At 35.4% G+C, this 23,422-nt stretch overlaps 1 protein-coding gene across 3 annotated transcripts; it reads right to left on the bottom strand.

The window, feature by feature from the left end:
• Positions 1–887: 887 nt before the first annotated feature.
• On the bottom strand, positions 888–23,011 carry LOC113732592 (DNA gyrase subunit A, chloroplastic/mitochondrial). Of its 3 annotated transcripts, XM_027258480.2 has the most exons (27): positions 22,404–23,011; positions 17,454–17,523; positions 17,277–17,342; positions 16,681–16,782; positions 16,177–16,221; positions 15,989–16,087; positions 15,733–15,819; positions 13,273–13,343; positions 13,046–13,154; positions 12,871–12,933; positions 11,542–11,607; positions 11,324–11,412; positions 10,605–10,653; positions 10,009–10,095; positions 9,556–9,649; positions 7,900–7,970; positions 7,684–7,773; positions 7,174–7,299; positions 6,932–7,089; positions 6,629–6,710; positions 6,385–6,549; positions 6,200–6,301; positions 3,889–4,016; positions 2,914–3,034; positions 2,643–2,697; positions 2,458–2,557; positions 888–1,256 (listed from the first exon to the last, which is right to left on the bottom strand). In XM_027258480.2, exons 1-27 carry the CDS (start codon positions 22,859–22,861, stop codon positions 1,145–1,147), a joined length of 2,865 nt encoding a protein of 954 aa, XP_027114281.2. In that variant the 5' UTR covers positions 22,862–23,011; the 3' UTR covers positions 888–1,144. The 3 variants fall into 3 exon arrangements, 2 of the variants coding, with proteins under 2 accessions (XP_027114281.2, XP_071936731.1); XM_072080630.1 differs by lacking the exon at positions 12,871–12,933 and having other exon boundaries at positions 22,404–23,003; XR_003458818.2 differs by lacking the exons at positions 888–1,256; positions 2,458–2,557 and having other exon boundaries at positions 2,672–2,697; positions 2,821–3,034; positions 22,404–23,003.
• Between the last annotated feature and the right edge of the window lie 411 nt (positions 23,012–23,422).

Genomic DNA, 23,422 nt, shown 5'->3' with positions numbered 1-23,422 from the left:
GGTGAAAGTCAACAAACTAAAAGTTATTCGAGAAAAAAAAATAAACTTCATTATGCTAGAAAGTTTGAGATCTTTGATTTACTTTTTTCATTTTTGGATGAAAGGTTTTGAATCCAAACATCTTACAATCCCTCCCACCAAACTACCTAATCCAATCCTTGACTTTTGATTTACTTAAACAAGAGTAAAGATGCTATATAATGAATTTGGGCTTCAATAGCACTAATTGACAAGGAAGAAGGTGGCAAGTCATTGTTATAGTAGGCATACACAGTATTTTGGAGGCAGCAAAAGTTTTAAAAATTTATATTCACTCGTACAAACAACTATTCTTCTTCAAAATAATGGCGCAACGATAGTTCATACTGTCTCAACCCGTTTCAAAAAGATACTTTTAAAACCTGTGTAGAATTATATAATTTAAATAATTTATATAATTTTGAAATCTGAGAATTACCATTTGCAAAAGTTTCATATTTTATACATAGAAAGCAAAGAAAAGAAAAATAACAAGTACTCTTCGCTCTATCCTGAATAAACTAGAACGACACTTTTTTGTCCCAAATCAAACGTTAGATAAGGTCAATGACTGTTATCCTAACACTCACATTTGAATCTAACACTCAATACTTACATGCTACGGCAAGAGAACAACTTTTACTTTCAGCAGTAGTCCAACTTCTCAAATAAATACATCGTTATTGTCAACACTACAGCAAGAACGTTTATTCATTTTGTCCTACCCAAATTGCCATCAAGAAAGTCACATAACTACCTCTTATCTATTCACTTTATCCTTCGAGTTTCCAGCAAGAAAGTTTCCTTTAGCCAACAGCACGAACGAAGATGAATAAATTGGAAATACAACAGAAGATACAAAGCAATCATGATGAAAAATTAAGTGTTTTCATTACTACTAGAGTAATTTGTTGACTACTGAAATTGGAGCTTCCAACACGTTAAGCGGTTAAATGCATCCTTTACAACATGTCCGCCGCCACTTCCCCTCAGTACAAAAGAAAACAGGAAACATAACGTACGATTTCCTGTCATGTGTACAGCTACTTTAACACTGTTAATCTAAGTGCAACAAAATGGTAATCCAGTTAACTGATATTTGCACATGAATTAAGGACTGCAACTTCTAGGCAGCAGCAACTTCAGCTTCAACTTCATCTGAATCTGTTTCTGCTGCAGAGATCAAAGAAGCTGATTTGATTTTACCAGCATGCTCTAGCCGCATCAAAATTACCCCTCTGCCAAAAAAAGAGAGAAAGAATAATGTTTAATTCAATTACGATACTCTCTCAAATGAAATCCATGCATGTCCCAGGAGGAGTATAATATGCTAAATATGTCACAAATTTCTAGTGTTGATGATTGAATACCTAAATGTTAAAAAAGGAAACACAACCCCCCCCACCCCAACCAAAAACACAGCGAAAAAAAAAAAGAGTAGAGACAGAACTTTGGAACAGGCAATAGCAAGTAAATGCGCAAATAGCATTTTCCTCTGATTAGAAAACCAATCTCTATTTGTCTAAAAACCAGACGGCAATTATAAAATTATCTTGGTTTAACATTATTAACTAAGCAAAAGATAAATCTTAGGAGGAAATTATGAAGAGAAAAAAGCTATCTATCTTACTTTACTCTGCAGATCACATTTTGGACGACAAAAATTTTACAGAAGTATATGATGCTTCCTCTGGAGAGAGCTAGTGGCACAACTACCATACTCTAAAGTCCCCCACCCAACACCCCCCACCCCAAAAAAACCAATAAAGTAACTTTATCTGTCTGCTAAGTAGCAAATTTATTGCATGACAAGAAGATTCATATTAGTCAGATCAACCTGAGTCATTGATCCTCTAATACTTGAGAATTCAATATCTAAATTTCCTCACATGTTCTCTACCTTATCCGACATATTTTCCACACTACACTTTCAACTCTATTCTACAGCTTCATTTCAAGTCAAATCTAGACTAATCTGTTAAAAAAGATCCAGACAGAAGCATCAGAACAAAGCATTTGTTTTTTAGTTTCTAAGTTTCAGCCGAACAGATATATCAGTAGTTTACATATCCTTCCCATGAGAAAGGTGACTGTTCGCTCAAACTGCTGCTTTGCTCCCACCAGGCCGTCCACTTTGGATTTAGCCTGAAGCTCCAATATTAAAACTCACTAACAATGTCAAGGAGAAAAATAACTTCCAATTAAGAACAGCTTGGAAAACAAACTACACAGTAGACCTTAACGAGGGTAAATAACATCACAAAAGAAAACATTAATCATGAAGGAGTTCATATCAAGTTCTCATTCTTTCTTGCAACTATAAAGTTCTTAAAAAGATCCTGCTTTTCAGCCATGAGCAAATTATTAGCAAAAAATGGCATGAAAACCATTTGGCATGTTATGCAACAAGAAGTAAAAGGGCATGCAGCTAAGAAATACCTAGCAAATCGCGACTGTATGGAGATATCTCGCACTTTTATGCGGTTTACAGTCCCACTCTGGCTAACAAGAACAACTTGTTCATCACTTTCACAATCATCTAAAGAGGAAAATAAGGTCCACCGTCACTATTAAGAAACAGAGTCCAAATTCAGAATAGTGATAAAAAAGGTAAAAAGAAATACCTCCTAAGGAAAATCCAACAACAAATACCGCCGCCAGCTGGTCTTCAGATGCAAACTATGAGAAGATTAACACACCACGTCAGAGGTAAAAAAAAAAAGGGCACACACACTCTCTCCTTATCTTTTTCTTCACCCTTCCTATTACAAATAAAAGGCAATCAACCACCCATTAACCTACCACCATTATCAAAATGAAAACTTGGGCTTCTGGTTTCTTTGCATTCCATTTCTTTCTCTTTCCATCTAGTTAGTTCAGTACCAAGTGGCATACCTTATAACCTATTAAACCTGTTCTGTTCAAGGGCGACATCCGGAAGCTACTAAGAGGGACTCTCTTGCCAAAACCACTTTCAGACACAAACAGCAACCATGGGCCCGTCAATCCCTTGCAACTGCTTGGAAAAAACATAGCAGGTGGGAAACTAGTTTTGATCGCACAGTTTTCAATTAAAGATGTTGACCAATGGAAAACTAACATACTGAGAAATCAGCAGCACTTGAATGTGAAAAACAGTTATTGACCAATGAAAAACTAAAATATTGAGAAAATGGAAGCACTTGAATGTGAAAAACTGTTGAAGGATAGATGATGTATATCCGGATTATAGAAGTGTTTATCCTTCACTTAAACACATAAATGCAGTCAATACTAAGTAGGGGTGTGCATCGAATTCGAATTCGGTAATTCGGAAGTTTGAATTCGGAATTTTTCGAAATTTTGGTACCTGGTAATTCGACCGAATTCGATTTCGAATTCACCAATTCCGAATTCGAATTCGTACCGAATTCAATTCGGAATTCGGTAAATTCCGATTTCACCGATTTCACCGAATTCGGAAAAATTTATATATTATTATATAATATAAAATTTATAATATTATATAAATTTTATATTATATTATATTATATTATATAAATTTTATATAATATTATATAGTATAAATTTTATATCAGAAGTTAGTGTTCATTATTCACTTAAGTAAATTGCCCAGAAAAAGAAATATAAAAAAAAGCATAATCATGATAAAAGCTACCAAACTTTTGAAGTCACTACAAGAAGCACAAAAGTAATCGATGGATCCTCACTAAAACATTTTTACATGCACATATGAAGACAAGCTAAGTAACACGAAAGGCCAGAATATTAGTTTGACAAAAATATGGTTAAATTAAAAAGCATCATATATAGCCATCTCAAATTGGAAAAAAGAAACACTTATTAACCAAAATAGCCAAGAGTTACTGCCTTCGATGGGAGAGATTATCCAACTCTTTGCTCAAAGCAGCTGGTATTATGTCCATGCTCGCTACTTTATCCTCTCCTTTCAGCCTCATGGCCACTGATCCCCTGGTATTTCTTCCAAGTGCTCTTATCTGAGACAGAGATTAAAGGAAAGAACATTGATAAGTTGAAACATAGAGTCAATAGCTAAGGAATCATCCACAATTCCACAGTAGCTATGTATTTCAGTAAATTGATCACATCAAACCTCATGATTTCACTAAAAACTTAGGGTCTACTTTAAAGACAAACTTAGTGTCCGAGGTTTCACAACTGGGAGATTTGGGAAGGCTTAACATGAGCATTGCATTAGTAAATTGATAGACACTAACTGTTTTCCAACCTAAGCAACTCAAGTAGAAATAGAGATGAATCAGCTCTTTGTAACAATGGATGACAAAGCAAGAAACATGCAATCACCCTTTTTTTCATGATTAAGGATGAAGAATTCACACATGTACGTATCAGAAGATCAGTCACTTTTCACCGTGACAGGTCTAAAAGTATAGCATCAGTGACTTCTTGGAATTGCTAATATTATTCGGCATGGAGAAGTTCCCTTGTACTTGACAAATCCATGCTTACAATTTTTTGCTCTCTTGTGATATATCAGCCAAATCATATCACTTCCTTTTAAGTTTTCTCGATATAAACAAGAAACAGCAGTACTTTAACATTGTGTGGCTATAAAAGAGAGTACATTATGGCCTGCAAACATCCGTCAAGAAGCCAAGTCAAACTAAGATTCGCATGTTAAAGTTTGGTCAGGAATAATAAAATAAGAAAAATACTAACAAAGAAAAAGAAGAGAAATGCTAGACTGTTCATCAAAACCCAACCATATGCTCACAACATATTAATGTCTCTATCTGCGAGCACGTATATATACAACATGAATATCTACATTTTACTTGCTTTTGTGTATTTTATGATAAAGTACGTTAGCAAGCTTAATTCAGTCAAATTGATCTTATACATCCTGTAGTTGTTTCTTAAAAGAGATGAAAAATAGTCTCAATCTCTGGTTCTCACGTTCAGTTTTCTATATTAACATGTTAACTCGGGCCTACTGCTGCCTCTCTAACACACAATAAAAGACTCTTCATTAGATTCCCCATCATGAAGATCCTTAAAAAGGTACTGTCCCACATCTACCCAGGGTTCCCTCCACACAAGCAACAAAAGCTATAACAATATCCCTTGCAACTCTAAAGAGCAGCAGAAACTGAGCTTTAGTAGTTTACCATCAAACCACCTATCACAAACCTATTTTTTCAGCATCACCAAGTATAACCACCAAATTCTTTCTATGCTTTTTTTTCCCTGCCAAGACTCTCATGCCTTAAAAGTTTCTATACAAAGGGATCAACATCCTATTCAGACCTCTGAGCAAATCCGGACGCCCCATACATTTGTTCATTGGCTGTAACAAATACATGTATTTTGTTCAACTAGGAATTAAGTGACATATATCTTACCAACTGGATTTTACCACTAAGAAAATTTCCATGGTAATACCTCTTATTTAATCAGTTACCACAGAGAATTGTGAATCACCAGAATAATTACTATTCAAAATGCTCAATTCATTTAAGTGAAACTATTGTCAAACAACAAAGACAAATAATTACTGCAATAAAGACTTTCTTGCAAAGTCGGTAGTCAACTAACATCCAAACCGTGGGAATGGGAAACTTTCCCCATATCATAATGAGGAGTTTTTGGGGCATCTGATCATTCAATAAGCACTAATAAACTCCGGACACATGAAATTCTGCAGGAAAGTTACAAGGATGGGAAAATATGTCAATGCCTATTTTGTCTTTTCAGCCAAACACTGACTTAAGGTTTTTGTAGTTTCTCCTTCTGATACGTGAAGGATATTATTTCAGAAGAGCCATCACACTATTGTATAAGCATGGAAAGAATGAAATCATTGTCAATTCAATTTACAGAAGCTTTATTATGTTGTTCTCTTCAAAACAAAATACCAAGTCAATTCATTGTATTATAGCCACGTTAAGTGCTTTGAGACAAGAACACCTATATGATATTGTTATGGCCCTTAAACAAAATGGCTTCATTTAAAACAGAAAAAGGAAAGAAAAAAAAATGGAAGGCAAGATGAATCAGATTATATGTTTCAATTTGAAAGCTAGAAGTAGATAGGTATAATCTCTGCTGCAGCTCCTCATCAAGGGGGAGGGTGACTCATATATCTCAAGTTAATGTGCTTTTTCAAGCTATTTTGCAGATGAGTAATAAGAGAACTCACTTTCTCACATGAACTTAAGATAACCATTCCATTTTGTGATGCCATTGCAACGAAGTCCTCATTTGCACAATGCCTTACCCATTTTAATTTATCCCCAGGAACCTGTAAAGTAAAATCTTGTGTTTGATCTGACTTAAACTAGAAAAAGTTACAACTCAAACAACTAAAACTGAGAAGGGACAAACCAATTGTATTGCTATGATTCCAGTTGATCTGATCGATGAGAAGTAGTTCAGAGACACTTTCTTGACATAACCATTCACAGTGAGCATTAAAAGAAACTGGTCTCCAGAAAATTCACTCACTGGAATGATTGATGTTATTCTCTCACCATCAGACAATGACAAGATCTGGATTTGAAGTAAAAACAAATTAACAGATATGAAACATTATAAGAAGAAACTTCTCCTCAGAAGTACAATTGGATACCTGAACCAGTGTTACACCAGCTGCAGCTCGAGTGCATTCAGGAATTTTATAGGCCCGAGCTGAGTAAACTATTCCCTTATCACTGCCAAGAATGGAAAAATCCACAAAATGAACAAATGACATATACATGACCAAATAAGTGCTAAATGCACCTTAATCTACTAAGGCAGAAAAGGATAAATAATTAAATATACTGAGCATTAACGATACTAAGACATAGGCGATAGCCATTTCAATAAGTGGAGGACAGAAATCATCTTCACCAAAAAAATGCCACTAATAGTATGACTTGCAGAAGAATACCTAAAATACAAGACATGGTCATGGGCACGACAGACGAGAAAATCAGACAGGGTATCATTATCTCTGAGTTTTCCTACTGATTTGCCAATAGTTCCCCGCTTTTGAAGATTAAATGTATCAGGCTTCATGCGTTTAACATAACCCTTCTCACTAATTGCCTGAAATTGAAACATGAAACCATGGGTGTAACATTGCAACAAAGAACAATGTGTGACAAAATTGGCAGGACAAAGCCAAACTACCAATAGCATTTCCTCATTGGGGATAACATCTATATCTTCAACTTGGCCACTCTCTGAGTCCTCTAGCATTGAACGTCTTGGGGTTGAAAACTTGTTCTTTATTTCCATTGCTTCTTCTTCTATCAGCTAAATTGCAGGAAGAAAATAATTAGTTTTATTAAAAACACGAACTTGTAAAATAAATGGCAGCGAAACAAGCAATAAGATATTCAATACACATTACTGCAGCAATGAGGCCAAAAGGGGGAAAAATTATTGTAAGATTGAATGTAATTGTTTTAGAAAAATAATGTCAGAAAAGGTAAATCAGAGAGCTTTTCAAGATATAATTAGGTAATATTGATCTCTTTGCCCAACAGCAGAAAAACAAACTTCACCTCTATATTCACCAATTGATTCTTGGCTAAAGCTAGATTAGGTTCAGATCAAATCATTTTAGTTGATAACGGAAATAAATCTTGCAATATAAAACAAAACAAGATACAATTAGCTTCTATACAACAATCTTACCTGAAGTATTCGCTTTTTGCTGGACAAAAGCTCCAGCAACTTAGATATTTGTTCTGTCAAAGATTTTCTCTCATCAACAAATTTATTTCTCTGCAAAATGGCAGCACACGTTTTCACCACCACAGGATAGTTCATTTCAGCTCGGGAGATGCTATGATACAGAAGTTAAAAGAACATCTAAAAGTCAAAATGACTAGTTAGCAGAATTATGCAAACCTCAAGGAGTGTTAGTCTTCTCAGGCTAATGTCCAAAATAGCTTCTGCTTGTTTCTCTGACAAATTGAATTCTGCCAAAAGAGCAAATTTATCAGGTGTAAATTTTCACATATATACATTTTTTTATTTTCCACCCTCAGACGTAAAAAGTATACTTTCATGGATCTCATGAATATTATCTTAGTGATCTAAATCCTTGAATAGGAGCACTATTAACGCCAGGGCATGGCACTACAGAAATTACAAGATACAACAGAACTCAGAATGACCAAAAAAATTAAGAGTTGAAATCCAATCCTTAAAAGATCAACTCCATAATCATTGATACAAAGTTAAACAAGAGAAAAGTGTAGTTGCCCAATCATTAAAGAGCAGAAATAAGCAAGTAAATCTCCTTCCAGGAAAACATATCCTCAAAAACACAAGAAAAAGCAGAAAACAGTTTCTTATTGCTGGAATTTCTATATACATACATATAAATGTGTGTGTGTGTGTATCCACAAACACATATGTATGCAAGTATACATATATAAATAAGCACATCACTTACATATATCTAGTTAGAGAATTAAGGATGTCTTTCTTACCACTTGCAAACTCTTCTTTACAAATCATTTTCATTTCTTAGTCAAGAGCGTAAAGAAAAAAAAAATCCTTTTATAATCCATGCATATCGGATACTCAAGATCATAGAAGCTTATCAATAAGGTCTTGCTTCCTACTTGAAAATACTAATATTTGAAGGCAACTTCATTTCCTAGTCAACAGAATATAGGGACAAAAATCTTCATTTCAATCAAATGCAGTGCAGCAAAACTCCTTTAGTTGATCAGACCAAAAGTGGGGTGAAAACAGAATCCAAAAGCTAAATCAAGGTTGTGTGGTATATCCTTGTTTACAATGTGGGAGAAAGTTGCTTTCACTTTGTGCAATTATTGCATTTACTCTTCATTATTAAACACTAGGTGGTGGGTGTCAACATAAATTAGGAAGCACATTCAACTACAAATCTACAACGATTTAAGATTCAGCAACTTAAGAAGAGAACAAAAAGAGTTGAATGATAAGAATACCACAACATTTAACCCCAACCAGCCCAAGTCAAGTTGCAGTTTGAAAGCTTTTGCACCTTGAAGGAGGTAAAGAGAATGCTCAGTTGAGGTATTCAGTACTCGGTAATGTTAAAGAAGCTAAGCAAAAGTTGAAGATTCCAGCTTAATATAAAATGGAGTAAGATCAATAATTTGAAAGAGAAAACAACAGGATGGGAACTCTTCAAAATATTTTTATAATACATAAATGTGAATAGTGCCAAAAGTTACATATTCTTATAATACCTAAATGCATATGATGGCGAAATTTACTCAACCTTAGTTGCTTCTTTGACTACAGCATGTATTTAATACTCTAAACAACAAAACAATAGTCATATTAGGAGTTCAAACTCCTAAAACCAATGGAATATGAACTTTGTACATAGCTCAAACCTTAAGGCATGCAATTTGCATTGTCAAGTGAAGTGGAATGCAAATCTAGAACAGAACAAATATATGATTTTTCATTTTCTATGGGCTTCTGCATGAGCCTTGTATGTTTCCTGCACACATGCAAGAAGCAAATGGTACATAAACAGAGCATCATCAAGAAGCAAATTACCTTTCATCAATTGAGCTGTTGCCCCAGAATGACTTGAGGCTTTCCTAATTATGTCAATCACTCCGTCCAAATTATCAAGCCCCACAATGATACCCTAAATTCATCACGCGCCAAAAGGTGGGAAAAAAACAATTACAGTGAGATATCAAGCACTATAACCACAAAGACAGGCAGCACAAAACAGGTGCAATAGCACCATGAAGCAAGCCATTAACAACCAGTCCACGTTTCCTTGTAGAAGCAATAATTCAAAGTCTCCATCTGGGTTGACATATTCAAGTCAAAGAAACTAAGTTGAATATGAAAATAACAACCTAAAATAATTCAAGCAAACTAAGAGTGCACGAACAAATGATTGAAACTTGTACGGAGAGAAACATAATCCAGACAAAAGGCATTATAAAAAACATATGATATGCATATGAATCCAACTTCCCCAGAGCTGAAGCATACCTCAACAATGTGATTTCTATCTTGTGCATGCGAAAGCTTAAATCTTGCACGCCTTTCAATCACGGAGCATCTGAAGTCCAAGAAAGCCTGTGAACCAACAAGAAAATTATAATTTATCCAGAAGTTGTGAAGGTATATACATGTATCTCTAATCCAATTATAACAGGACATTTCATATGCATGTCTAGGCAAATATAGAGATGCAAATGCAGGAATGCCCAAGGTAAAGAATAATATTTTCACTGCTGAACAGCCTGAAACTTGGAATTTTAACAAACTATAGATCCTGTAGATTAAATTCATTTCGCAGATGAGTAAAAGTACACAATCATTTGGATTCAGCAAAAAAAGAATTACTATCGACCAGCATAAGTATGAAACAGCATTCAAGGATATAGGAAAAGACTGTCAGTTGTATAATTTAATTATGCACACTGCCAAACCACTCTCTTGAAATAGACAAAGAATTCATGGATATAGGAAAAGATATATGAATATGCATAACAAATAAGCTGCATAACAGATAAAAACACGTGTATACTTGTAAGTAAATCTACGTACGCCAAATAAATAGAGCCATAATAAGAATGAATCACCTGAAGCAATTCTTTCAATCCCATAACTTTAGGTTGGCCATTAAGAATACTGTGAGCCAAAAATCACGTGAAGAAAGAACAACAATTGATCAGATATTCTAATTGAATAGCACAAAAAAGAGGAACAACCGTAGTTCATTAGGTTAATTTAGTATGAAAGTGAGACATATTTTGATCCCCCACAAAATGAATCAATTGCAACGCAACCAAAGCCTAATTTCTCTTTCATTTTTACCTGAAGGAGAAATCCAGCTCTTCATTACTATGCATTATAAAGCATTGGAAGTCTTGCTTTATTTGTCAAGAATAAAAACCACTGCACTTGTCATTTTGCACTATTTTCTCTATACAAGTACATGTGCGCACACACGAGCATGTTGAGAAAGAGATAGAAGTAGAAAAACAAACTCTGCAAAGAGATGGTTGTTGTTACTAGTAAAGAACTGATAACAAAATGGAACCAGCCTGTTACTAGTAACGACCCGATAACATGATGGAACCAGCCTGAATACTAGAACAGAAATCAAACTTACATTAATATTTCAATGTAGTCATGCTAATTTCTTGGCCTACCATATTCCTGTCTTTTAAAATAGATTAATCAACAAGACCTTGTCATAGTTAGCAGTCTACTGAGCAAGTCCATAATAAATTAGCTACTTACACATAAACTGGAAAAGCTTTCACAGAAAACAACTAACCATCTAGAAACTACTCACCCCACCATGTTACAGTTGAAACTGGACTGAAGAGCGGTCATTCGATAAAGATTGTTCAATACAATTGATGGTGCGGAACCCCTCTTAAGCTAGAGAAAAGAAATGAGTAGAATTTATTATTCTCAATTTTGCATAAGGTTCATAGTCATTAGACCAAACACAAAAAGTATAGCTCCATCAATCAAAGCTGAAGACATGAATGATAAACTTATTCATACCTCAATAACAATCCGCATTCCAGATCGATCACTCTCATCACGGATGTCACTAATACCTTCTAATTTCTGAAACAAGAAAACATGAAAATATTGCAGAAAAGAGGATAAAGCTTGAGTCAGTCCCCAATTCCAACAGACAAATAAATCAAGAGTACCATAGACCCAGTCATCTGCTCTTAGCTCAAGTTGGGAACCATTTTTATGCTTCTTGAATGTAAGGATGACATCTAACATAAACAATTACAAAAAATAAGAATAGAGTAATAGATTCCCAAAAGTTAAACCAAGGCTTTACAAGGAACCGCTTGAAGTATGGATAAGCAATCATGCTATATAAAGACATTGTCACTCAAAAAATTCCTGGGAAGAAAAAATTTAATTTCTCAAGACATCCTTCACAATTATTCTTCTAGTGTCTCTAATAAAAGTTTACATCATATCCACCAAATTCAAAATTCTGGAAACCTAGTCAAACATTCAGTTTACAAAATTGTAGCCAAATCATACAAGTGACTACATGTCCTCACATTTAAACTACCAAAACCGAACCAACTGCATGTGTGTTCCAAAATGTAAGACCAAAACTATTTTGAGCCAGCCAATTGAAGCATTGAGTTCCACAAGATACAAGAAACAGCTTTCCTCAGTTGTAGAATTTGAGCTAAGAAAGAGCTAAAATACGCAACGATTGCAAGTCCTTAATATCCATATAGTAGAGGCAGTCCCTGTATTTATTTGATGCTTTACCAGTCAAACATATAACATGATGCATTTATCTAGTAATGGGGAGAGGATTAGCAAGAGAGACCGAAAGGTGCTACATCTCAGATTGGAGTAAGAAAGGAACCCCAGGTGATCACAAATCATCACACTGCTCTCACAAAATTACAAGTAAATCAGACTGCCAAGTTTTCTCATTTGCCAACGAGACCATTGCACATACAAAATATTCCCTGGACATTGTTCAGTGACAGTATGCATGAAATTATCTAAACCTTGTAGACCAGATGAAGAAAGTAAAGGTATTTCCAGATTCAAACCTAAAATAATATGTCCATATCTAAGAGTGGAAAAGATTGGGAGAAGGAATAACCAAGATGAAATGGAAAATATATAATATTCTGCCAGACCATTGACCTTGATCCACATTATGGAACCATCAGAAAATAATAAAAGAAAGAAGAAAAGGGACAAAAAAATGGAATATAAGCATCAAAATACATTTACTCCAGTGAAGGGAACAGCACAATTAAGGGAAGAAAGACCATTTCCAAGAAATGCGGATTTTAAAGATAAACAGATTGCTTTTGAGGAAAACAAAGAAGATACCCTATTTTCTACAAGCTGGGCAATGTTCTCAATCAAAGAAGCTTTGTTGGTCTGATATGGGATCTGTTTCATTAATCAAACAAGGAAAGAAAGAAAAGTAACAAACAATAAGCATACCGTTATTATAATTCAAAAAGTGCATAAATATTATTAAGGATAATAAGAAAAAAAAAACCTCTTTTATAATAATTGCTGTTCTCTTGGTTTTGGAATCAAGAGTTTCAACATCAGTCTTTCCTCTTACAATTACACGTCCTCTCCCAGTTCGGTATGCTGCTAAAATCCTTGAAAACATACATTCATTTCAGAATTTTCAATAAGTTCATGTTTGCATAGTACACACAGATAAGCTGGAACCAAAATGCACAATGTGAGTGATTAAACAAGATGAGAAGACCCTACCCAATGTTACCCATTATTGTTCCTCCTGTTGGAAAGTCTGGTCCAGGCATGTACTCGAGCAGTTCTTGTAGCTGTTACAGAGAGGAGGGACAACCATAATGAGATCAATAGCAATTAACTTTGAGGCCAACAACTTTAAGAGACTACAAGCTTGAACTTAACAATATAATCAGCAAGTATATAGTCAAAATCCTATAACTCAAGTCTTACTAACCAATCATGTTTAAGCATCCAAAATCAATTCCTTTACCAGAATATTTTTCTATTCACATAAAGTAAATTCTACTCTTCATACTCAAATCCTGTTTCGTCCATGTAAAAAAATATTCTCCCACATATCTAAAATGGTCGTGTTTAAGATTACTTTAGGATGCAGGCACCATTGTCCCAGCTTTGTAGACATAAGAACAAACTTCATTTAAGTACAGATGGTGTTCAGTTAAAGTTCATTCCCTTTCCAGTTTCCTACAAATATTGGGTGCAATGTAAGACATCTAAGTATGTTTCATGACCTCATTTAAGTACTGTAAAGGTTCAGTTAAAGTTCATTCACTATGTTTCCTGAAACAAATGTTAGGATATAGTTAAAAGCCTGCTTTAACTTTTTATGCATCGGCTAAATCCTACCTTTTTAGCCAAAAGGCCTATTCCAGATTTGTGCCTTGGAATATTCTCAATTGCTTTTGACATCCAACTTCGAATAAATTCTAGCTGAAAGAGCTGATTCTTCAAGGTAGTCTTTGGGAAGCTTTATCTAAAATAGCCTTTGGCTATTCAAAACTTCTAAAACATAGAACGATTTCAGCTCTGTATGGATTTAAGTAATTGGGAAAAAACTAGTTTTCCAAATACAAGTCTACAGTAACCCCAAAAACATTCCAAATACACCTAAAAAACACCAAAAATAACTATAAAAAAATCAGCACGCCCTCCACCACCCTCCCACACCCACCCCCTTCCCCCCCTCCCCTTTCCCCTCTTTCCTCCTTCCCGTTCCCTCTTCCCCCCCTTCTCTCCGCCCTCCTCTTCCCCATTCCCACCCTCACCCCAGATATGGTCAAACATTTCTGGAGTGGGGTGGGGAAAGGAGGGTGGAGGAAGGGCGGGAAAAACGAGGGAGAAGAAAAGGGGGAAAGAAGAAGAGGAGGGGAAAACCGGGGAAGGAGGGTGGCTGGTAGGGGGGCGCGATGGGCTGGCGGGAGGTTGAGATAGGGAAGGGAAGAAGAATAAACTATAAAATTTTAAAAACAGCCCAAAAATTTCAAAATTCTAAGGACATCCCAAAATATACAATACATAAGTTTTCTACGAATACGTCTACAATAAAGTTTTTAAAAATACCCTGACAATACCTAGGAATCCAGTTGGATTAGTTGTTTTTTAAGGTTTTTTTGAAATATTTTACTGTAGCAGTGTATACGAAAATTTTTTACTGTAGATGTTGTTTGTGGTGTTTTTGGAGGAATTTTTGAAATCCATTTTGGGGTACCTTTTAAATTAAAAAATATTTTAGAGTGCTTTTTAAAAATTAACACTACCACCTACAACCATCACCACCCCCACCTACAACAGCCACCACCATCTCCCTCTTCCCCCTCCTCCCTTTTCCTTCTCCCTCTCCTTCCTCCTACTCTTTTCCCCCCCTCCCATCCCCTTCCCCCCCACCCCATGCCCTTCCTTCCCCCTCCCCTCCCCTCTTCCCGACCCCATCACGATTTAGTCCAGGCCAGATCGGGGGGCGGGGGGTGGCGGGGAAGAGGATGGGAGGAGGAAGAGGGAAAGGGAAGAGGGGAGGAGGAAGAGGGAAGAGGAGGAGAAAGGAAGAAGGAGGTGGTGGTGAATTTTTGGTGATAGATGGAAGATGTTGTAGAAAAGTACTATTTTAAAATTTTTGAGTACAACAGGTAATCTAAAAATTTTGAGTACAACAATAAAAAATTTTAAAAAGTACTCTAAAAGGTAATCTAAAAATTAGTTTAAATTTTTTAAAAATTTTAAAAATATCTCAAAATATATTCTAGAAATTCTTCTACTCTTAAATATTCCAAAATATTTTCTAAAAATATCCCAAAATATAATCTAAAAACTCTGCTACAGCAAAATTTTTCAAAAACAACTAATCCAAACGGAGCCTATATTTTTTAAATTTTTTTTGTATATTTGTGAGTTGTTTATGGGATGAGGTGTTTTGGAGTTGTTTTTATTTGTATATTACTGTAGCATTGTATTTGACAAACTAGCTTTTGAAAAACAGGCGAATCCAAACGAAGTTCATTCAATTTTTTAAACCTTCTTACATAATCACTTTTCTTCTTTTTGCAACAGCAAACCAATTCTAATCCTGAGGCTTTCTTCACTATCCTATTGACAAGATCAATATGTGGTCAAATGGAAATATAATAAAGGAACAAAGAAGTTTTCTACAGCAAAGGACAAACAGGCTGCATAAGCTAGACATACCGTGGCTTCTGGATTATGAATCAGCACAGACAGTGCATCTACCAACTCTGCAAGATTATGTGGAGGTATGTTTGTTGCCATTCCAACCTGACAACATATTACTCATGGAATCATACCCAAACACACTATAATAAGAGAACATGATCCGCATAGGTAAAATGCCTCTTTCACACAATAGAGCACTAGGCTAAAATAGATTAAAAATTGTGAAAATGAACATCAAAAAACTCAACATCCGTTAGCCAAAAATAATCACCGCTATTCCAGAGGCACCATTCAACAATAAGTTAGGAATCCGGGCAGGAAGTAATGATGGTTCCTTTTGCGAATTATCAAAATTTGGAACAAAATCCACCTGCAGAGATGATAAATAGAAAAGAACTTGGATCACAACACAATATAGAAAGCCTATAAGATTGGACATTCAAGGAGAAAAATACTGACGGTATCTTGATCTAGATCAGCCAGTAACATTGCCTCCGCAAGTGCCTGAAAGTACAAACTCATGATGATAAATGCAATTTTAATTTCAGTATTACTTTAATAAAACCAAAAAACAATCAAGGCATTTATGTGAGTGCAAAACTCAATGATCATAGATACTTTTAGAATCAGCATTAAGAATTTTCAGGATGGAAAACATAGCAGATATTTCTAGCTTCTTACATAGGAGGTGTATATATCAGCCAAAGAAGAAGAATTGAGAAATAAAAGGATTTTAAAAAAAGACTTCCATTTCCCTGCCGTTAATAACTAAAAAAGAGGAAAGAAAACAAAAGAAAAAGTAATTACAACACATTCCTTGAACTCTCAGATCCTGAAATTGATACTTTTAAGACAAATGCAGAGAAACTCTCATAATTCTTTTCCTAGCAAGTTCAAACAAACTTTTCAGAGCATGCTAAGATACAGGACTAACAGCGTACAAGAAATCAAACATAAACCTACTTCCAGCCGGCACTCAGTATAACGCATTGCAGCAGGAGGATCAGCATCAATAGAACCAAAATTACCATGTCCACGAATGAGTGGGCTTCGCAAGGAAAAATCCTGGAGACACATAAACAACAATATAAGGCGAATTGACAGAGCAAATCCCTCTACAATCTACAACCTGGAGCTAGATAACTCCGATTTTCAGAAATGTGAAGCACCGACTTCCATTACATAGGCAAGCAGGATAGCAAACACACGAGTGCAAAATTAAAAATCCTATAATTCACTTTCCAAAGAAAATAAAAGCAAGAGGATGATAAAAAGGACGGAAACAAATCTATGTTCAATAAATCTACAACAATGTTTTGTTGCATACCTTTGTCACGGGTCAAGAAGAAAACGCATCTAAACCCAGAACACAATTTTGAATGAACTAAATGTGAGGTCATATTTAGATGATTGCTAAACCATGTGGACAAATAATGGAGATAACAGTTCCATTAGCCCATGATAGAATGTATATAGAAAAATGAAAGCAGGCTTACACCTCAATCAACCACATAACCAAGCAATTGAAGAAGTGCCATAATTTTGGAATACAATATTACCTGTGCCATTCGAACCAAGGAGTCATACACAGCAGTGTCTCCATGCGGGTGAAACTTACCAAGGACCTGTAGTTGAAACCAGGATGATCAATACCAAAGAGTCATTTGTTCTCTCAGTCTAAAGAAATAATCTATTCAACACTCCCATATAGCCTAAGAAAGTAAGCAGTGTACAACCTCTCCAACAACTCTTGCACATTTCTTGTAAGGTTTCCTTGATGAAAGACCCAATTCATGCATTGCAAATCTACAGTCAAATAACAAAGAAAGAAAGAAAGTCAGATGTCACCTCAGTAACTTACAATTGTTGGGTCAAAACTTATGCAGAAATAATACATTCAACAACAGCAAAATGCAGAAATTCTCAAGTATAGCATCTACACAGAATAATTTGTCTCGAATCAATTACATAACAAAATAGAAGCAGGAAAAATGTAACATCATGGAAACCATAACATGCAGTTAGTTATGATTAAAAAATGAAAAAACTTGTGTTATCGATGGCTGAAAAAAACCAATCAGAGTTCAAAGGAGTCATATGCATCATCATGAAATCTGCCAGATATGCATAATTAGCGATCCCTTGGGATATCTGTTATGATACCATTGACCACATATATGAAATGTAATATATGCAAATAATTCACTCCATAAGAATGTTATCATATATTTCCTCTAAGAACTGGCAACAAGTAATAAATAAGTTTGCATATACTGGCTGAAACCACTTAAAATTTAAAGGCACCAATACCTCCATTCATCATCACAAAATCAAGAGAATGTACATAATAACCCATTGATCTTCATGAAGCTACTAACAGCAACACGTTCTGCTAATTGTGTATATGCAGTTTGCAATTATCAGTAAAGAAAGATGTTCTGTTTTGTTTTTCCTGCTAACAATACGCAAGAGGATGGATAGTTATTTAACTTTGTACCAGGTAAGCGCTCTGACTCCATAACAAATCAAGTCTCCTCTCAAAAATGAACTTTTTAGAAGTTCATCTTCCTTACGAAGCTCGTATCAGCTTTCACCAAAATTAATTACCTGCCTTGGGTCACTTTTCATGCTAGTTAAACGCCCCTAAACCAATGATAGCAGTTCCAAACATCAAAAGAAAAGCAAATGATCCAAACAGTATCCGTTTCATGCAATACCTATGAATAGCATCAAGCAAATCAGCAAAACATAAGCAATAAGAGGAAGACTTTGACAAACATTTAAGTAGAGTTAGTTTAAGTCTATGCCCCTAAACTTTTACTCACCTGCAAATTGCGCCATGAGTGTTCAACTGCATTGCTTAACTAAGTTAACCTACTTATCCATCTTAAGTTAATCGAATCATCAGAAGAGCACCGGATCAATGTCTAACTTGAACAGTAATATAACTGTTCTTAGATTCACATTGACAATATTTGGGATGACTTTCTGCCAAAGACACTGTTGATTTCCTAGAGTTAAGATCCATCCAACCAACATCAGATCCTTTAGAAACTTCTTAACTTGATAATTGATTTCTTCCTCAAACTGCATTATGATGATTGGGCTAATGTAACACAAATTAATAGGTCAGGGTAGTCAAGCTAAGCAATTGAAAAAGTTTAGGGTGGTACAGCAATTACCTTGCGAAGTATGACAAACAACACATTTACCTATATCTCAACCAAGTCAGAGGTACGAGTCAAAAGTCAAAATCATTAACAAAATATACGTATATCTACAGCCTTATTTAGATGAAACTATGTATTGGTTGCTGCCATTAGTCGAAGAGAGAAAATTAATTATGCAACATAAATACTTGAATAGTTATACTGTATAAGCCTATCTGGATACAGATTATACCCATGGATGTAAGTTTGTCAAATGACGTGAAAATGTGTTTGCAAGCTGTAATTAGGGATGCATTGCAGGCAATAGACTGCAAGAGTAGGTAGAATTAGTAGAATAGAGCCAGGGAAAATATTGAAATTAGGGAATTGGGTTGAGTCAAACACAGTTCCAAGTGCTTATTGATACTCTCTTGGCTTGATTCCATCAAGTGTTCAGGACCTACATAACAAGTCATGACAGTTGATACTCCAACCAGCCACGACAGTTGCATCCCTAACCTTGTCTTCCTTGTGATATGCAACTATATGTTTCCAGATAGGGCTGACAGTAGTCAAGCTTGCGCTAGACACTAAGTACCACAGCCCATGTTCTCATGAAAACCTGCACAGTAACCTGAACTTAACACCATTAGGCAAAATGCAACATCCCATAACAACAAAGCTCAATTGGACCATTGAGCCCCTTCAAAAAATAATGTGGTTATAGTTCTGATGTTATACTAGGTATACATGTTATCAGAACAAATTTTTTATTTCATTATTTCCAAAACTAATCACTGTAAAATTTTATGTGCTAAAATTAGGCACCAAGTACTCAAGCTAGATTTCTGCGCTTGAACTACTTTAGCCGCAACTTAAGTATAATCAAGTACACAGAGCTTGTCGAGTTGAGGACCATGCCACATATTGGTTGCAGTTGTAATTCATTTTTAAGTCATGGTGGAGCATGCTTTATTTCTAGTATGCATATATAGTGAGATGAGGAATTAACTATTACCAGTCAGAAAGATTTGAACTTCTCCAATGGGAAATGAATGTCCATCCCTCAAAATAGAACAATAAGGGAAAAAATGTATAGATTATGACTCTTCCGTTACTGCAAAGAGCAATTTTAGAAGAACTAATGGCTACGTATTTCCTTTTTTGCCAATTTTTGAGGGCATTCTGAAGTTCAATGGCTAGCATCTATATCCTTGTGATCATCTCAGCAAGAGTTACATCTTCATTTGCAATAATAAAAAAAAATCAAGTCAACATCCTCTTTAGAACACCCAGTTTCAGACTTTTTGATCCATAACATCATCATTGAGAAGAATTGCTACCAGAATCTAAACTATGTCTGACACAAAGCTCTACACCTTACGACAAATAGATATCACTATTCTAACTTGCAATCATAGAACATACTTCTAAATAATAAAATTATCTTGCTTCTCATTGGTAGGCAAACCTAAAAATCACAATTATGTCTGAACGGGTATACTGATCATGAGATAATTCAATCAGAATACTAGACTGGATGCTCGTAATCAAACTGAAGTTACCTCCTTTAAGAAAATCAATACCTTACAAACCTATTACGCGCATTCTACATCTTCTCAAAATCTATTGAACTTGTAGAAAACCCTGAAGGGTTGTCCAAAAAGATTCAAGGGACAGAACTTACTGTAGACTTTAAAGCAATTTCCAATGCATCTAAACAGTGTACCTACTAAAAGGATTATTCTGTTTTCTCAATTACAGATCTAAACCAGAAAAAATTTCAACTGTAGTTCTGAAACATTTATTGGATTTTCAGGGATGAGAAGAAGCCTTGTTGCGACTTCATAGTGCTACACAAGTTTCACCAAGTCTTCTTTTAAAACGTGGATCTCAAGATGGTAATAATTTGAATTTCATTTTTACTCGACTAGATTGTAGCTTGAAAAGTAATTAGGGCAGAAGAGAAAAAAACAGGAACTGCAATCTACACTAAGTTTAGACCACTATCAATACTTTCAAAGCTTATTACAACTAAAAGTGAACTGAATAAAAAAATGATCGAGATTACCACAAGAACCTCAACCATAGATAGAGACAAAAGATGGTATAGAAACTTCCTCTTGAACTTTGAAATAGTTATGACAAAAGATCAGCCACGAAGTCTACACAATTAGCTTTCCTTGTTTATCTCTATTGGTGTATTATTCTTTCTGTATTCTCACAATCGTGAGTTTCATTTTTCTTCTGTTATAGAGTAATTTTCAGATTTAAAGCTAGGTCTTATCTTGGGTTATGCCACACTGTATAATTGTTTTCATGCATCATGAATAGTTGCATCAAATTAAATTTTTCTGCAGTTGGACAAAACTAGCTAACAGATCCATTTGGAATTTATGTCTTCCCATAAAGCATGCAATACTTTCACATTCTGTTTTTTAGTGTTTTGGTCCAAATTAGTAGTATTTTAGTGAGCAAACATATCCAATTTCCAACATTTCACCTTCATTTTGATTTCTCTGAAGCAACTAGAACCCTCAGCAGCATTCCTAATGAACATTACAAAGACACTGCAATCATTCCCTTTTTCCATCATTTAATTTAAATACCAGAACATTTGGAATTAATGATCTACACCTAATCAGTTACTATATTTCTTTATAGTTTGACAAAACTGCTGAAAAAAATCAAGTTCATCATGTCTAGTAACTTGCATCTGCACTACAGAAATGTGCCATGGACTTATTATTCAAGGCTATGAGAATGAAACAGAGAAAATGACTGAAACAGAAGTATAATTTGCAAAGCACTGGGACAAGTACAATGAAACAAAACTTCTCATCCCAGTGTACTAAGAACTACATACTTTGTTTCCAACACCAGGTGAAGCTCTACAGAAACAGAATTGTATGGCACATATAACCCTTTGCCACAAGTAAACCAACAAAAGGAAAAAATCAAATAAAAATAAATAAAGCAAGTTACAGACAATGGGAAACTTTTGTCCAATGATCAACTTTACAAAGACATCAAACCATTTTCCATAGGAAAAAAAATTATTACCCTTCAGAAAATAGGACCCATGCGTTCCTCACATCCGGTTACATATTAAATGCTGCGGGCCCCATCCTAAGGCACTAGAACTTATCACATCCTCATTAATACAACTAATTATGTTCACATTAATGGAATTAATTATCAATCAGAATAAAGTTCATCAAATTAGCTGAAGCAACTCCATAGCCCTATTTGTAAGTAACGCACTTTTAACCTAAAGAATGGTAAAATGTACAAGTCATAAAGCACAAAGTCCAACACTCAGCAACTTGATTTTTAAATGAATCCCCTAATTTGTTATGTTTAGGTATTCCGAAACTCATTAGCTCCAAAAATACTTGAATAATTTCCATACAGAATAGTACAATGTACAACTTATACAGCATCATGTACAACATCACCAGCTGTTAATCCCCAAAAAAAATGCATAATAAATTCCTGAACCAAAAGAAAACAGAAATAACTTAACAATTAACTCACAATATCCTACGGTGGACCGGTTTCAACCCGTCTCGAACATCAGGCAAGGCGCGGCCGAGCAGCACAGACATGGCATAAGCCATATAAGCTTCAGTGGCTTCCTTATGAAGCTCCGAAACTATAATCCTCCCCTCGCCTCCTCCACTACCACCGCCAATTTTATCCCTAGCAGCCGAAACAACACTACCATTATCTCCTCCTCCATCATCCAAAACTGCGTCCTCGGCTTCTCTCCGCTTGGCTTTCACAACCGGTAACTTCTCTATCGGCACCGAGGAGGACAAGAACCGGAGCTCCGAAACCCTAACTTTCCGGAGCCCAGAGAACTGCGCAGTGACGGGGCGCAGGTGCTGTGAGTAGCAGCGGAGTAAGCGAAGTCCCGTTGTCGTGATGTTGAAGGCCATTGGTTGATTAAATAAGGGGCTTTTGGGCGGGGAAATGCAGTAATTTAGGTTCATGCCATGGAAGGTGACAAGGAACCCTCTGTTCGCAGAAGTGTGTGTTGTGCGTGAGAGAGAAAGTGAGAGTGAGAAAAGGAGCAAGAAAGTATAGAGTTTAATTTCAACGTAGACACGGTTCTCGCGCGCCAAGTTCTCCTGTCTTTTTTTTTCCCCCCCTTTTTCTCTGTTTTTTTTTTAACTCTCTGTTTTTTTAATCCCTTTCGGCTAAAATTAGTGAAATGGAGATAATAATACTTTAGGCACCGTTTGTTTTGACAAATATTTTAGGCTATGGTTGTAAACGTACTGAACTCTTTAAGTCTTAACGAATAGTTCGGTCTTGATTTATCAACTAGGAGGCACAAACGCGCTTCGCGCGATGGAAATCGAAAATGCCCTGGCCAGTTTTATATTGACCAAAAAGCATAATATATGAGGTATTAAAAATAGTAATTTATCTAGAAATCATTATTTGGCTGTAGTTTAACACATAAACCTCTAATTGCAAGTCAAGATTTTGGCTGTTACAAATGATCACCCACAAAACAGATTAACATAGAATGCAAAAAAAAAAAAAAA

This window comes from Coffea arabica, chromosome 2e, assembly GCF_036785885.1.
Source record: "Coffea arabica cultivar ET-39 chromosome 2e, Coffea Arabica ET-39 HiFi, whole genome shotgun sequence".
Lineage (NCBI taxonomy): Eukaryota > Viridiplantae > Streptophyta > Magnoliopsida > Gentianales > Rubiaceae > Coffea > Coffea arabica.
The sequence above is the reverse complement of the archived record's forward strand: the minus strand, read 5'-3'. Positions and strand labels throughout refer to the sequence as shown.